At 33.1% G+C, this 13,508-nt stretch overlaps 1 protein-coding gene and 1 long non-coding RNA gene across 2 annotated transcripts; one reads left to right on the plus strand and one right to left on the minus strand.

Annotated features, from left to right (window-relative positions):
• Positions 1–346: 346 nt before the first annotated feature.
• LOC134248250 (toll-like receptor 6) lies at positions 347–1,231 on the minus strand. Its single transcript, XM_062730658.1, has one exon. The coding sequence runs from the start codon at positions 1,229–1,231 to the stop codon at positions 347–349; it is 885 nt and encodes a 294-aa protein (XP_062586642.1).
• Positions 1,232–8,692: 7,461 nt separating this feature from the next.
• LOC134248247 (uncharacterized) lies at positions 8,693–10,348 on the plus strand. Its single transcript, XR_009988014.1, has 2 exons — positions 8,693–8,839; positions 8,912–10,348. It is a non-coding gene; the product is annotated as an uncharacterized LOC134248247 (long non-coding RNA).
• Positions 10,349–13,508: the final 3,160 nt, after the last annotated feature.

Here is a 13,508-nt window from a genome sequence, read left to right on the forward strand (position 1 = left end):
AAAGACTGACTAGAGTGGGGTGGAGTTGAGTAATGAGATAAAGTCTGTTCTGTAACGGTACAGAAATTTACTGAGTAAATTTCTTACATATACATGTATTCTATATATTCCCCCATTGTCACATTTGATTTGTTTAAAACAATATGAAAAACAAGCGAAATAGGCTGAGAAATATTAATTAACCTTCATTCCTACCTCAAAACAGAAAAAAAAAACGTATCACGAAGTGTTTTCAGCTTTAATTCCATACAGGTGAATTGCAAACAACTGCACCGAGGAATTGAATTTTACAGGCACGCATTTATGTATGACCAGTTCACCTTTTTATGTTCAAAAGTATAGATTTTTAACAAGACAAGTTTGGACGTAAATGAGAAGAAATATGATCCCAAATGGAACAGTTCGGATTGCTGTCAAAATCAGACATTTTTATTACTTCTATACACCACCAAATGTACCTTAAATCTTTTGGCATTTTCGCAGGAGAAATGTCATCTTTCATTAACACGACAATAGATTGTTCTTTGTGGTTATGAAAAGCATGCGTAACTGTCATTTGAACAGCGTAAGACTCCCATCCACTCTCCAAGAATTTCTCTGTGATAACAAACATTACCTTTCGACTGCTGTCAATGCACCTGAGCATTTCTTTTGCTTTAGAAAGACCGGGAAGAAAATCTTTCTCTGGTAAACTTACACGGATTCCTTGTCTCGTTAATTCCTCGTACAAGATATCAGTCACCCATTCATAGTCGTGTTCAGAATGCGACAAGAACACATCGAACTCATAAACAGTATTAGTCCTATTTCTCATGACACCTTTCCATCTGTTACGCAATTTTAAGATGATGTAATCTACGTGAACACGATATCTTTTTACTGCTCCCGCTGAAATCAATATCACCATGAGGACAAAAAGAACAAAAGATGTATAAATCAGCCATTCTTTGGTTTGGCAGTTGAGTTCAAGTTTTCGGAATGCAACATCATGCAAACAGTTTGCCAAATCTTGATTGTTTTCAATGCATTTAGTACTTTTCAGATCTTTGATGGTCAATTGGTTATTCTTCATCCACTTCATGGAGGATAATTCTGAGCATGCGCAGCTAATTGGATTTCCTTCGATAAATATTTTTACGTTCTTTAACTGATTTATGATGGCAATGTCAGATGATTGGAATGACGATATCCTATTGTATCGAAGTGACAGAATTGAAAGGTTCTTCAGCATTGATATTGAAAATGGAATGGAGGAAAACAAATTGCCGTCAAGTTTAATAGTGTGCAGGGATTTGCTTTGGTCACGAAATAGATAAGATGGTAGGAATGTTAGGGAATTAATACTCAAATCCAACGTTTCGAGTTTTGAAAGGTTGTTGAATAAATACTGGCTTTCAGAATATTTTCCCAACTTAAGCTGAACATTTGACACAGCTACAGATTTTAAATTAATCGAGAATTTGAACAGTTTGGGATGCATTTTGTTGCATTGATTATCTGAAATATCTAGGACTTCTAATTTTGGGGTATGTAAGGGAGATAAATAGTTGCAAGGAAAATTTGTATTTCTGAAGTAGACTTGTTTCAGATGTCTTCCAATAAATGTTATCTCTCTGTTCTCAAAGGACTTGTTGTGAAAATTGTGATTGTAATTATATGAATAATCCAAAGTACGCAAATGGCTTGAAATTCTTATGGTAATCGTTGAAGTATCTAAATATAAAGATTCAGAAAGTGTTGATGGTGCTAGACATGGGCTATTTCCCTCGGCTCTTATAACTTCTAATTTTGGATACGTACATAATAAATGTAAAGCAATCTCTACATCAATTACGGATATATGGTTATATGATAAATCTAATTCTTCGATACATTTGCCGAGTGGAGTGTTGTATGGATCGACTGAAATTCCCACTATTGAGTTATCACTAATATCAACTTTTCTAGCACAAATGTTTAATAAATACTCACTATTCCGCTTAGTAAGTATGACATTGGTGCCTGATATAGTTTTTATGTTAGAAGGCATGATGAGATACTCTAAAGATCTGTTTTGAAGGCATTTTAGAGCTCGCAAAGCAGGAAATACCCCACACCTTCCTGAAAAGTTTATTATAACCCCTTTTAACAATGGAAATGAACAAAATAAATCCTCACTTATGTCACAAAATACATAGCGACCAAAAAACATGTTTAGATAGTATATGGGTGATTCAGAGAGGCCATAAAATGTGACATTTGTTAAATGAAAAGAAGATCCTATTGTATGAAATTCAACTTTACTCAAGTTTTTTAGATTTGTAAACGGCTTATTAAATTGAAATCCAGAAAAGACATCAACTAAGAGAGTCTGTAAAGCAATCAAACGAGATATTTCTATTTCGGGATATCCATCAATTTGAAACTTATTATCATTCAAGTTTAGATACTTTAAATTTTGAGATTCAGCTAAGGCGCCTTCCTCGAAGGATGTTTTCTGTAGTCCACAGCTGCTTATATCCAAAGCACAAAGATTCCGAAATTGTGAGAAGGCCCGGCTTTTGATAAATCTTAGTTGGTTTCCCTGTAAGTATATGGATTTTACTTTTTGCAAAATATGTTTGGGGACACCAGTGAATGTTTTAGGAGATAATACACTGAAGTTGTTATTAGATAGATCTATGGCTAAGTTTCCACTGACTATTGGGAAGCTTTTTGGAAATTTGCTGATCTTTAGATGGCTGCAATTTAATAGTTTCCCGACATTTCCACATTTATCGGTGAATGTTGTTAACCTGCAGTTGTTTTGTAGTCCTGTGACAAAACCTAATATGAAAATTTAATAAATGTCATAATGGATTGACCACTGATATTTTTAAAGGGGTTTGTATTGATTTCAGTAACCACATGCTAACAACAACTTTTAAAACCTTTTTTTTCGTTTTTATTGAACATATATGTGGAGTTTCCATGCAATGACAAAATATGAACACTGTTTTTCTTTCTATATAATCGGAGCTCTCTTATTTTAAAATTTAATTAAACTTCACAGGGTGTAGTAAACGGTATAATAGTGCCTGTGGATTTTTAATTTTAGAAGAATGAGTAAACAGTCTTCAAATCTATCCTATCAAAGTTAAGAATATTTATTGCAGTTGCATAAATTATTTATTTATTTGTAACATCATCATCGTATACATATTCAAACAATAAATAAGGAAAAAATAGGTCAGCGGGTCGCCAGGTCAGTTGGTCAACAGGTCAGTAGGTCGACGGATCAGCAGGCCGACATGTATAAATTGTATACCACGACACTCAATTAAACTTTATGGCCCCACGTGTTAGATTTCTTCTTCTAAATAAACACATGTTAATTCGGTTACAAGTCTACTTGCTTACCTTTCGACATGCAAACCTGTTGACTTGTACAAGTGTTTACTGGCTTACGTCGCTTACTTGTCGACCTGCTGACATGTCTACCTGTACTCAAATTAATAAGCTTACCTACAATTTTAAGCCCTATAATAAGTGTTTATCTCTTTCGCATTTATTTAATTTATTATTTTTAGTTTACATACATTTGTATTCAAATAATTCAGCTTCGAATCCCGCTGCGGGACGTGGAGACCGGTCCTCCGGATGAGACCGTGTAAACTGAGGTCCCGTGTCGCAGTAGGTGCTAGCATGAAAAAGATCCCTTATTGCTCAATGGCCCTAAGTGCCAAGTATAAGACAAAATTTGTAGCTCTCCATCTGCAAGTGGTGGCGTTTCCATATGAGTGCAAAAACTCAGATATTATTGGTTTTCCAAAGGAAAAGAGGCACTTTGTTATTATACTCAAATGGGAGTGGTGAGGGGGATAATTTTAAGAACTCGCTGCTCAAAGAACTTTAATTATATCTTAAAATATGCATATTCAAAAATGTAATAGCATTAGCTGCAGATCTGTAGGGTTATGGTTTTATATATTAGTCATTGACCATAGCGCTACAGATCCCGTAATACAAAAAGGTGCAATTTACGATGCAATATTTTTTGAGCACTTTTGAGGAGAATTTCTCTACTTTCCAGCATTGGTCAATTAACTACCTTTCACTCTCTAATTCTAGGCACATTATTTAGCTAATCTGTATATTTTATCCATCTCCCAACCCTTTATAGTCGTCTCTACAAGTGATAAACTCGCTTCACGTCAAGCGAGTTTATTTCCTGTTGAGACGACTAGAATTAACGTATCGCCAAACCCCGCCCATCGCACTATGGGAAATAACTCAAATAATGCTCCGACATCATCAACACGGCGAGTTAGTCGGACGCCGGTGTTGACTTGCTTGAAGTTCCTGTTGATTTTGCTGTAAAATATTTGCCAAACGAACCCACTTTGAGACAAAAACAAAGGGCAAATGCTTTTAAAAAGGGTTCATTTATTCATTTACTTAAAATATTCAAAAATGATTCCGTATTATCCCTTTCTGGAAAAGTTTATCAAAGCATGAGAAAGTCCGAGCTCCCTCATACTGTAAACATCCAAAAAATAAGGTACAGAAGCACATTGCGAATTCAAAATCCATACGACATTGTAACGACATGCTTAAATTAGTTTCTATCTATAAGGGGACGATCATTTGATTCTGAAGGCCCGGTGTCTGGCTGATAAGTTGAGTCATTTTGGATATAAATAATATGTCCTCTACTAGAAAGAAATAATCCGCCCCACCTACCACCACGAATAATCTTGAGTTGTCTTGAGTTGTCGGCGGTGTTTTCCTTTTTTTTTTGTTTTGTTTTGTTTTTTTTTCATGTTTTTTTTGCTTGTTTTTTTTTTCTTCGGTAAAGAGGAGAATAAATAATCTGCCATTGGAAATAAATAATTCGTCCATCACCGACATGAAAATAAATAATCTGACTCGCAAAATAATTGCAAGCCCCCACCTCCCTTTCCAGAATCAAATGGTCGTCTCATAAATCTCTCCGGTCATTTCGACTCTGGTAAAATCTTTCTTCCTTACTTTTAAGTTCTGGTGGAAAATGTGCACACGTTATAGCAATAATAGAAAGTAGGTGCATGGTGAAGATTTTGAATAATATTGGTCAGATATATGTTACCCTGGTATACAAATCTAATATACAATGTTTGCGTTTTTTCTGCGACAATCTTCACCTAACAATTTTTCATTGTAATTTATAAGTACCCTCCTTATGTCAGTCGGACTGATTCGTTTAATCATATATCACTTTTTGAGATATTGATTATAATATCGGTGATGACAATGTGTATGTCTTTTTTTTTTTTTTTTACAGAAAAAGCTATTAAATCTTGATAATTTCGATATTTTGCCTAAAGATGTATGATGGTGCTCTCAATTCCAGGTAAATATATAATGCTAGTAATGGGGGGGGGGGGGGGTAATTAAAAATTGATTTTTAGTGATGAAATAAAATTGTTTTTAATGGGTAGATTAAATTTAATTCTATCCCCCCCTAAAAAAAGGGAGTGAAAATGAAAGTTTATAAACATAATCCTGCATATGCAATAAAATTTGGTAACTTTAAGAAACGAGTCGACAATATTAATACGACAAATGTGAAATTAGATACTCAAAAAGCGTATAGTGCTCTTACAAAACAGCAATTATTTATTTGTACCTATCCATATGTATAGATGAGAACAAGGCTAAGGGTTTCTTTGTACTAGTAACAGTTTATGTCGTGTTATATTTTTTGATTTGGAGATTTTTTAAGTTAATTGTGGTCGAAGAAATGAAATTTCTCAAGATCAATGGCTTTAATTCGTTGTGCATTGGCATACCTATATTCAAGGAGTTTGTTCCTGGTATCCTTGTAGATTTTACATATATACCAATAAGAAATAGTTATCCATTTATTTGCACATTATGACATTTGCGTCTAATGTGGCAGGATTTCATTTAGTGTAGAGTCATCCGTACGCTCGATGATCATGTTTTGTGCGGAGTTTATATGTATGCTTATGGGTCGAAGTTATCCATACTTTCACTGTCTGGTTTTAAAGTATATATGCCTTATTACATCTAAACATAGTGGCAACTTCATTTCATGTTCATTGCAGTCAATTGCAAGAAAGAGTATCACAATACTTCTTAGTTGCTACAAAGTACATGTTACAAATAGTGGTATCTCGTATACATGTGACATTTTATTCTTTTGTAATGGAGTTAACATATTTATTCTGATTTATCGACATTTCTTTAATTTGCTATTGATAAAATTGGTAGAATCATGGAATATGTAGAATTTCGTCAAAGCGAATCCTCTCAGCAGAGAATTAATCGATTACTATCAGTATGATTGTAATACAATATATATTTGATATGACGGTTATTCTACAGGAGGAAATTTACTCTTTCTGTTCAATGTTGCTACATTTAGTGTTTCTATGAGCATGATAATGTACATGATGTATCACATTGTTTACAACTCAGTTGTTGGTTTTTTTTTTTGCGTCCTTTCTTTAAATGACACCTTAGACTTAAAAGTATTCATATAATTTTCATGTTTAAGTTGCAGATGCCTTTTGATGAATTTGCCAGTGTGCACAAATTTGCTACGTCCTAGCAGCCCGAGTGAAGAGGAAGCGTAGCTATAACTGTTAATAGACCAGAGAGCCTAGCAGAATTGTGCCGGATGCCATGAATGTTAATGACACAGGTTTGAACTGTTTAACAAATATTGACTCAGCGAGCGGTTCTATCTAACAAATTGCATAAGATCCGCACCACCGATGGATAATGTCCTAAACCAGCCCGTCCACTAGTGTTTTCTAAATACAATTTGACTTTACCAACAACTTTCATGCTATCCGCCGGTATAAGATCCATATGTTTGCTAGCTTAACTGCTTGCAGTGCTGCTACAGGTGTGCCCCAAATCAGCCGGGTAACCAGGATATCCACTACCATTGGTTCACAAAGCATCCATACAAGCTAGAGCATTCAATTTGGTTTCGAAGAAAACATTTACAGGCGAGTCAGCAAGTAAATAATATACGACGATCCCTCCCTCCATGATATTTCAAATAAGTTCCCTATATAGCTAGTAAATATAGGTTTAATTTATTTTTATAAATGAGTACAGACCCCATGCACGGTCAGTACATTAAATGAAAGGATTTTCAATTTATGTCCCTTTTCGGAAATTAAGCATTGTCAGGCTAGAATACAATAATAATAATTATAATAAATTATTTTAAAATGTTTCTAATAGACAGCATAATGAAAGACATTGTTTTGATTTACTAGCTCATGTTGTACATTGTACGTTTCTGCGGTCTTTATCTTTAAATATTGATTTGCATTAATTAACCCCATGTAAAATTTTCTCAATCATTTATTTATATAAATGTTCTATAAATTTTCAGTCTTGTTTGACATCTGTAGTTGAAAGATAATCCGTTTTCTTTTGATGTTTAGGAAGGGCATTTTTGCACATGGTGGCAGTATTTCATTCTTGACATCTCTTTCCTGTCTGACGATAGCAATGTTATAAACTCATTCTTGTTATCAAATTTATGGTAAGATCCTAGGATTGCGTTCTTTGAGTTTGCTATGCTTAGCTCTACATAATTTCAGTGTGGTAAATTAATGTCTTACGGATTCCCTATGCTCATGAAATTTTCTATCCTTAATTTTAATTGGCCGGTCAGTTTGAAAGTAGGCAGAGTTGTCAAAGAACCGATTTGTGAGTTTGTAAGGAAGGCAATCTAGGAACATTATTGTGTTATTCAGTTTTGTATTCCATTTACGAAAGTTGTTCCAAATTTGTGAAATTTAGATTTTTAGATTTACAATAAATTCTGATCTTTAGAACCAACTTTTCAATTGACACAATATTACATGGTGAATTTAGTTTAATCTAGGAATGTTACACTCTATCCAAAACGCTTAGGAACATAATGAATTAACCTTCATCGTGCAAAACTTCTTTATACTTTTTGGAATAGAAGTATGGTAGATTCCTCCATTAAAAGGGCATACTTCATGGAATTAAAGGATACAACCTCTTGGGTCCGCGGTTCCAAGAGAAAGGGCTGTTATGCAAATATTTTGGGGTTGTTTATATTTGTTGAATTCCTGATACAAATTTAAAAAAAAAAAAAAAAAAAAAAAAAAAAAAAAAAAAAAAAAAAAAAAAAAAAAAAAAAAAAAAAAAAAAAAATAAAAAAAAAAAAAAAAAAAAAAAAAAAATAATAATAATAATAAATAAATAAATAAAATAAACACTCGCATAGATATAAAGTTAAATAATTCAAGGTTGTAATAAGTAGAATGATATCTGACCGTGTGTCCTCCTCATGAGCACTCTCCGCATGATTCTTCTTCAATCTTCATAATTCTCTCAATTTATTATACCTGTTTTGTGGAACTAAAGTATGTACAGTAATTTAATTGTACCTTGATCTCAAATTGAGGGAACTACAATATAGGTCCGAAGATCAAATATTAGTCAATGTTAATTATTGTTTTGTTCCACTTAAAAATAAATAAATAAATAAATAAATGAATAAAAAATAAATAAATAATTATAAATGAATAAAATAATAATAATAATAATAATATAGCATTTAATTACTATGTTTGTTCTAGAATGTAGTTTAATTGCGAGTCGGTGTTTAACTGCAGTTTCTGTTCTATTCATGATAAATACTTAGATACTGTGATGTGGTTTAAATACAGGTTAGTGATTTAACTGCTGTTTTGTTCTACTCGTGAAAATTAGTAAGATATTAGGATGTAATTTAAATGCAAGTCAGCGATTTAACTGCTGTTTTGTTATACTCACGATAAATATTTTGATACTCACTAAGTATGTAGTGTAAATACAGGTCAGTTATTTAACTGCTGTTTTGTTATATTCATGATAAATAGTTAAATATTAGGATGTAGTTTAAATACAGGTCAGTGATTTCACTGCTGTTTTGTTCTACTCTTACAATTAAAAATACCGTAAGGAACATGTTAATTCCCACATTGACAGGTCAGTGAATACCTGCTGTTGGATATCTAAATACTCCTCGTCTGACTTTGCTTACTTGCTGGCTCAATAAACAATACTTTTCGATATGTCATTTTCTCTGAAATTAGTTTTCTTCCATACTTACATGTATTACTCAATATTGTTATTTATTAACATTGCTCGGATATTATATTAATACCGGTATTTCCTCCATTATTTGACATGTAACTACATTTTAGTGATAACTGGTAATGGAATAATTAATGAAAGGTAGAATTTTGTTTTTCATTTCATTACTTTAAGATGTTTGGAGAGGCCAGTGATTAACTGCCTTCATATAGATTTGATGTGTGCAAGCTCACCTTGGATGGCACGGATGTGATTTGCATGTCACATCTTACATGGATGTGACCTGCATATCACATCTTGTGGCCTATTTTATTTTGATGTGCCATCTATTTGCTAACTTTTTAATATGATGTTTTGATTGTCTTGTCTTACAGATACTTTTTTATAGTCAGTTTTGGGGGATCAGACATTATCATATTTTACGTAACTGATAAGCAAAGCTTGTGAATCTGATCCCCCTTCTTGTTTGTTAAATTGTTCACATTTATACCGTCATTTTAATAAATGACATTTTTCATCAACATCAAAGTGTTTTATTTGACTTTACAAAATTAGCAAAAACAAGCTGCGGTGATCTTGCCTATAAGCATTAGAAGACATAAAACAGCAATTATTAGAATAATAATTGTATTTATGTATTTAATGCGATAATTCGTTTGGAGGTTTTCGGAAACATTTACGTTAGTAAATTGTGAAAATTCTCAGATCCACGCCTTGCCTAATTGTAATGGAATGTGTAAGGTCACGTGGTCAGCTCAGCGAGTCATTCACACTCGCGCGCTCACCACCGCTAACATGAAGCACGTCTATTTTGAAGACCCACCTCCACCCCAACATTCCTATCCCTTAATATGATCATTAATGTGTCATGTAAAATTTATATTATATTATAGTTTTTACTCAATTGTTTTACGCTTTCATGTATTTGGTTTTGATTATGATCTTTTTGCAAACTTTTTCTTTTGAGGTTTTGTTGGTGTCTTTGATGTACCATCTTTTTGCCAACTTTTTCTTGTGATGTTTGCCTATTTTATTTTGATGTGCCATCTATTTGCTAACTTTTTAATATGATGTTTTGATTGTCTTGTCTTACAGATACTTTTTTATAGTCAGTTTTGGGGGATCAGACATTATCATATTTTACGTAACTGATAAGCAAAGCTTGTGAATCTGATCCCCCTTCTTGTTTGTTAAATTGTTCACATTTATACCGTCATTTTAATAAATGACATTTTTCATCAACATCAAAGTGTTTTATTTGACTTTACAAAATTAGCAAAAACAAGCTGCGGTGATCTTGCCTATAAGCATTAGAAGACATAAATATATGTGTACGTATTTTGACAATAATTTTGAAGATAAACATGCACTCTTATGAACTGATGATATTCTATTCTATAATCACCCATCATAGTTTAGATATATATTCATATTATTTTTAACTCAAAGACAGTCTGTCAATCGCTATGCTGTGCATAGATCTAGATTTATCATTAAGTTACACCCAATACCGATTTTTTGTGTATCAGACTAAGAAAGTATACATGTATAAGCATAAAATTCAAGTACACGAGTTTTATTTCATTTCCTGATCAAAATATTTAGAAGTCCCGAAACGTGTTAACCAAAGTCCCGTCCATGTTGTCATGTCCCGAAACGTCGGCGTCCCGAAGCATCGAGGCCCCGAAACATCTATAATTCCCTTTCGGGATACCTGTCGTCGGTGTTACACGTTCTCTAACTGCATCATTTTAACCATAAAAGACTTATTTCTTCAATTTGTTTATTGTCAAAAACTCAGTCCAGAGCGAGTGTTTGTCGGAGCACATGGCGGAGCCATCGTCGGAACCTACGGGTTTTCTCTCCGTTACACTGCATTTAAATGCAGTGTAACGGAGAGAAAACCCGTGGGTTCCGACGATGATGGCGGAGCAAGTGTTTACTGAACGCGCAGAATAAACGAAATTATTTCATTTGTTGAAAATTTGTTGTGATTGACAGCTGTTGATACGTTAATTAGGGAGTGAAAGGTAGTTAATTGACCAATGCTGGAAAGTGGAGAAATTCTACCCAAAAGTGCTAAAAAAAATATTGCACTGTAAATTGCACCTTTTTTGTACTACGGGATCTGTAACCTTATGGGCAAAAACTAATATATAAAACCATAACGCCATAGCTCTGCAGCTAGTGATACCATATAATAGAAAAATAATTTTTACATGGAATATTAAATATTTTATGTCATCATCTGTTGAAGCATTTAGGATTTGTATATACGTATTTAACCGCCTGGATAAAATAAAAAAATTAAGTTTTGTCAAACATACTTACAGATTGCTTGAACAAAAATCGACAGAGTCACAAGCATTATGATTATGTATGGGTTGATAGCCATTTTCCTAGTTTTCAGATCAGTGAGAATTTGCTCTGAAAAGTGAAGTTTAATTACACCTGTGCACTTTATAAATTTTATGTACTCACTCTGCATTTAGACATTAAAAGGGAAGTTTAAAAAAAAAAAAAACCTTGATAAACGGATATTTGTTTGCAATTGGGTTTTAACCCTCTTAATTTGTTGGCTTATAAATAAATCAATAAAAATGAAATAAAATAAATGTTTTCTATTGTGGTTTCATCATTATTCGTGAAACATCAACAAGATCAACTCTCATGGATATCGTTGTTGAGTCGATCCACGAAATCAAATATTCAACGAAGTTTGGTGCCTCCATTTTGATTTAAGATAAACCTTTAAAAAGCCTTTCCGATTTCCGTTAATATATGTAAAATACCCCTTTCCCCCTTTCCCAACAGATTAACTTTATAGACATATTTTATAATTTTAAGAATATTAAAAAAGAGGAAGAAATACTTTTACATAATTATCCAGACTTTTTAAATATATTTTAACATTCTGCACGGAGAAAAACAAACCGCACGTAGATCTGTCAGCGCAGTTAACATAAATACCAATCAGCGGTATTACCCCAAAAGAATGACATTCTTGATAAATGTGTTAAATTTATTTTCTCAAACAATATAAGGATCAAACCCTCATTATCATCTGCGCAATGAAAACAACAACTTATCGTTACTTAAGGAATGACTCTAGGCGAAATTATCGAGTATAACCTGGTTTGGGTCAGTTTAAGCTCTCTAAAAAGCGTAAACTGACCCAAACCAGGGTCCCAAATCCATAGAGTGTATGCCCATGCACTAAATTGATTTCTTAATATCCCCACATTATCCTCCGATGTACTAGCATACAAATAAACGGCAGTATCTATCTAATAAGAAATATACTATAAAACAGAAAATATATTAATAAAATGATGAAGAAGACATTGAATGCAAGTTAATGGCCTACTGAATATCTGTAAATAATATTTTATAATCATAGAATGCTTTTTTGTGGAGAAAATAGCACTAGATGCCGTTTTACGAAATGACGTCACATCCATAAATGGATTGCTATCAGTGACCTGTTTATAACTTGTTGTGTAACGATAAAACAGCAAACTGTAGTAAGTTTTGATGTAGTTTGATGGTTTCATTCAGGTTAAAAGAGCAAATCATCTAATTTTGTGGTATTTTTAATAGTTGTTGGTTTTGTATGATGTCATGGTTAAGTTTTCTTGTACAAATTAGGCTTCTCTCCCTTTTTGTAGCCATAACAAGTATTGATAGTCTCAAAAATTTATCATGTAAAGAAACACTTCTAGGTAAATTTATGCGTTGACCTATGGGACCGATATTGATTTCAGTCTTTAGAAAAAGGTTACCGATATCCGTTTCGATCGCTGACTTTAGACCACATGCAAGTATTTTCTTGTCTCTCAAGTATCGCTTTCTTTCTAATCAACTGTGTGTTCATATAACCCTGCCTCAGTATTTACAGATATATCCTTTGTATGAGGTTCCGAACGTGATGCCTGGGTGATTGCAATTTGACATAAAATCTTAACAGACCTTACAACATTCTTGCAACATTCTTTCATTTCATTCTTTCAGTCAGCATATTCTAATGAACACATTTCCCCAAAGAAATGGACTGCATCTACTCTGCAAAGCGAAGTATCTCTCCCAACAGTACACCAGAGATGTTCTTCAAAGACAAACGCAACATTTTTCTCGGCATGTTTTGTTTCGTGACACACGCAGTATCGAGTAAAAGTGAATGATTCGTGTCCACGAACAAATTGCTTACTTTAAGGTTTACACCTCACAAAACTTTTAAGTGTTCACTCTAATAAATGTAATTATTTAAAAACTACTTTTTAGAATATTATGATATTTTTATATTATTACAAAAAATGTGTTTTCTCAACAAATTGTTGAAAGAAAATCAAATATCACCAATGAAAAAAAATGTAAAAAATAATAAATCTGTTCTTTGTAGCGCGTGTTTT

This window comes from Saccostrea cucullata, unplaced genomic scaffold (assembly GCF_032062105.1).
Source record: "Saccostrea cucullata isolate Sc308-1 unplaced genomic scaffold, CSIRO_AGI_Scuc_v1 ctg2633, whole genome shotgun sequence".
In the NCBI taxonomy this organism is placed as follows: Eukaryota; Metazoa; Mollusca; class Bivalvia; order Ostreida; family Ostreidae; genus Saccostrea; species Saccostrea cuccullata.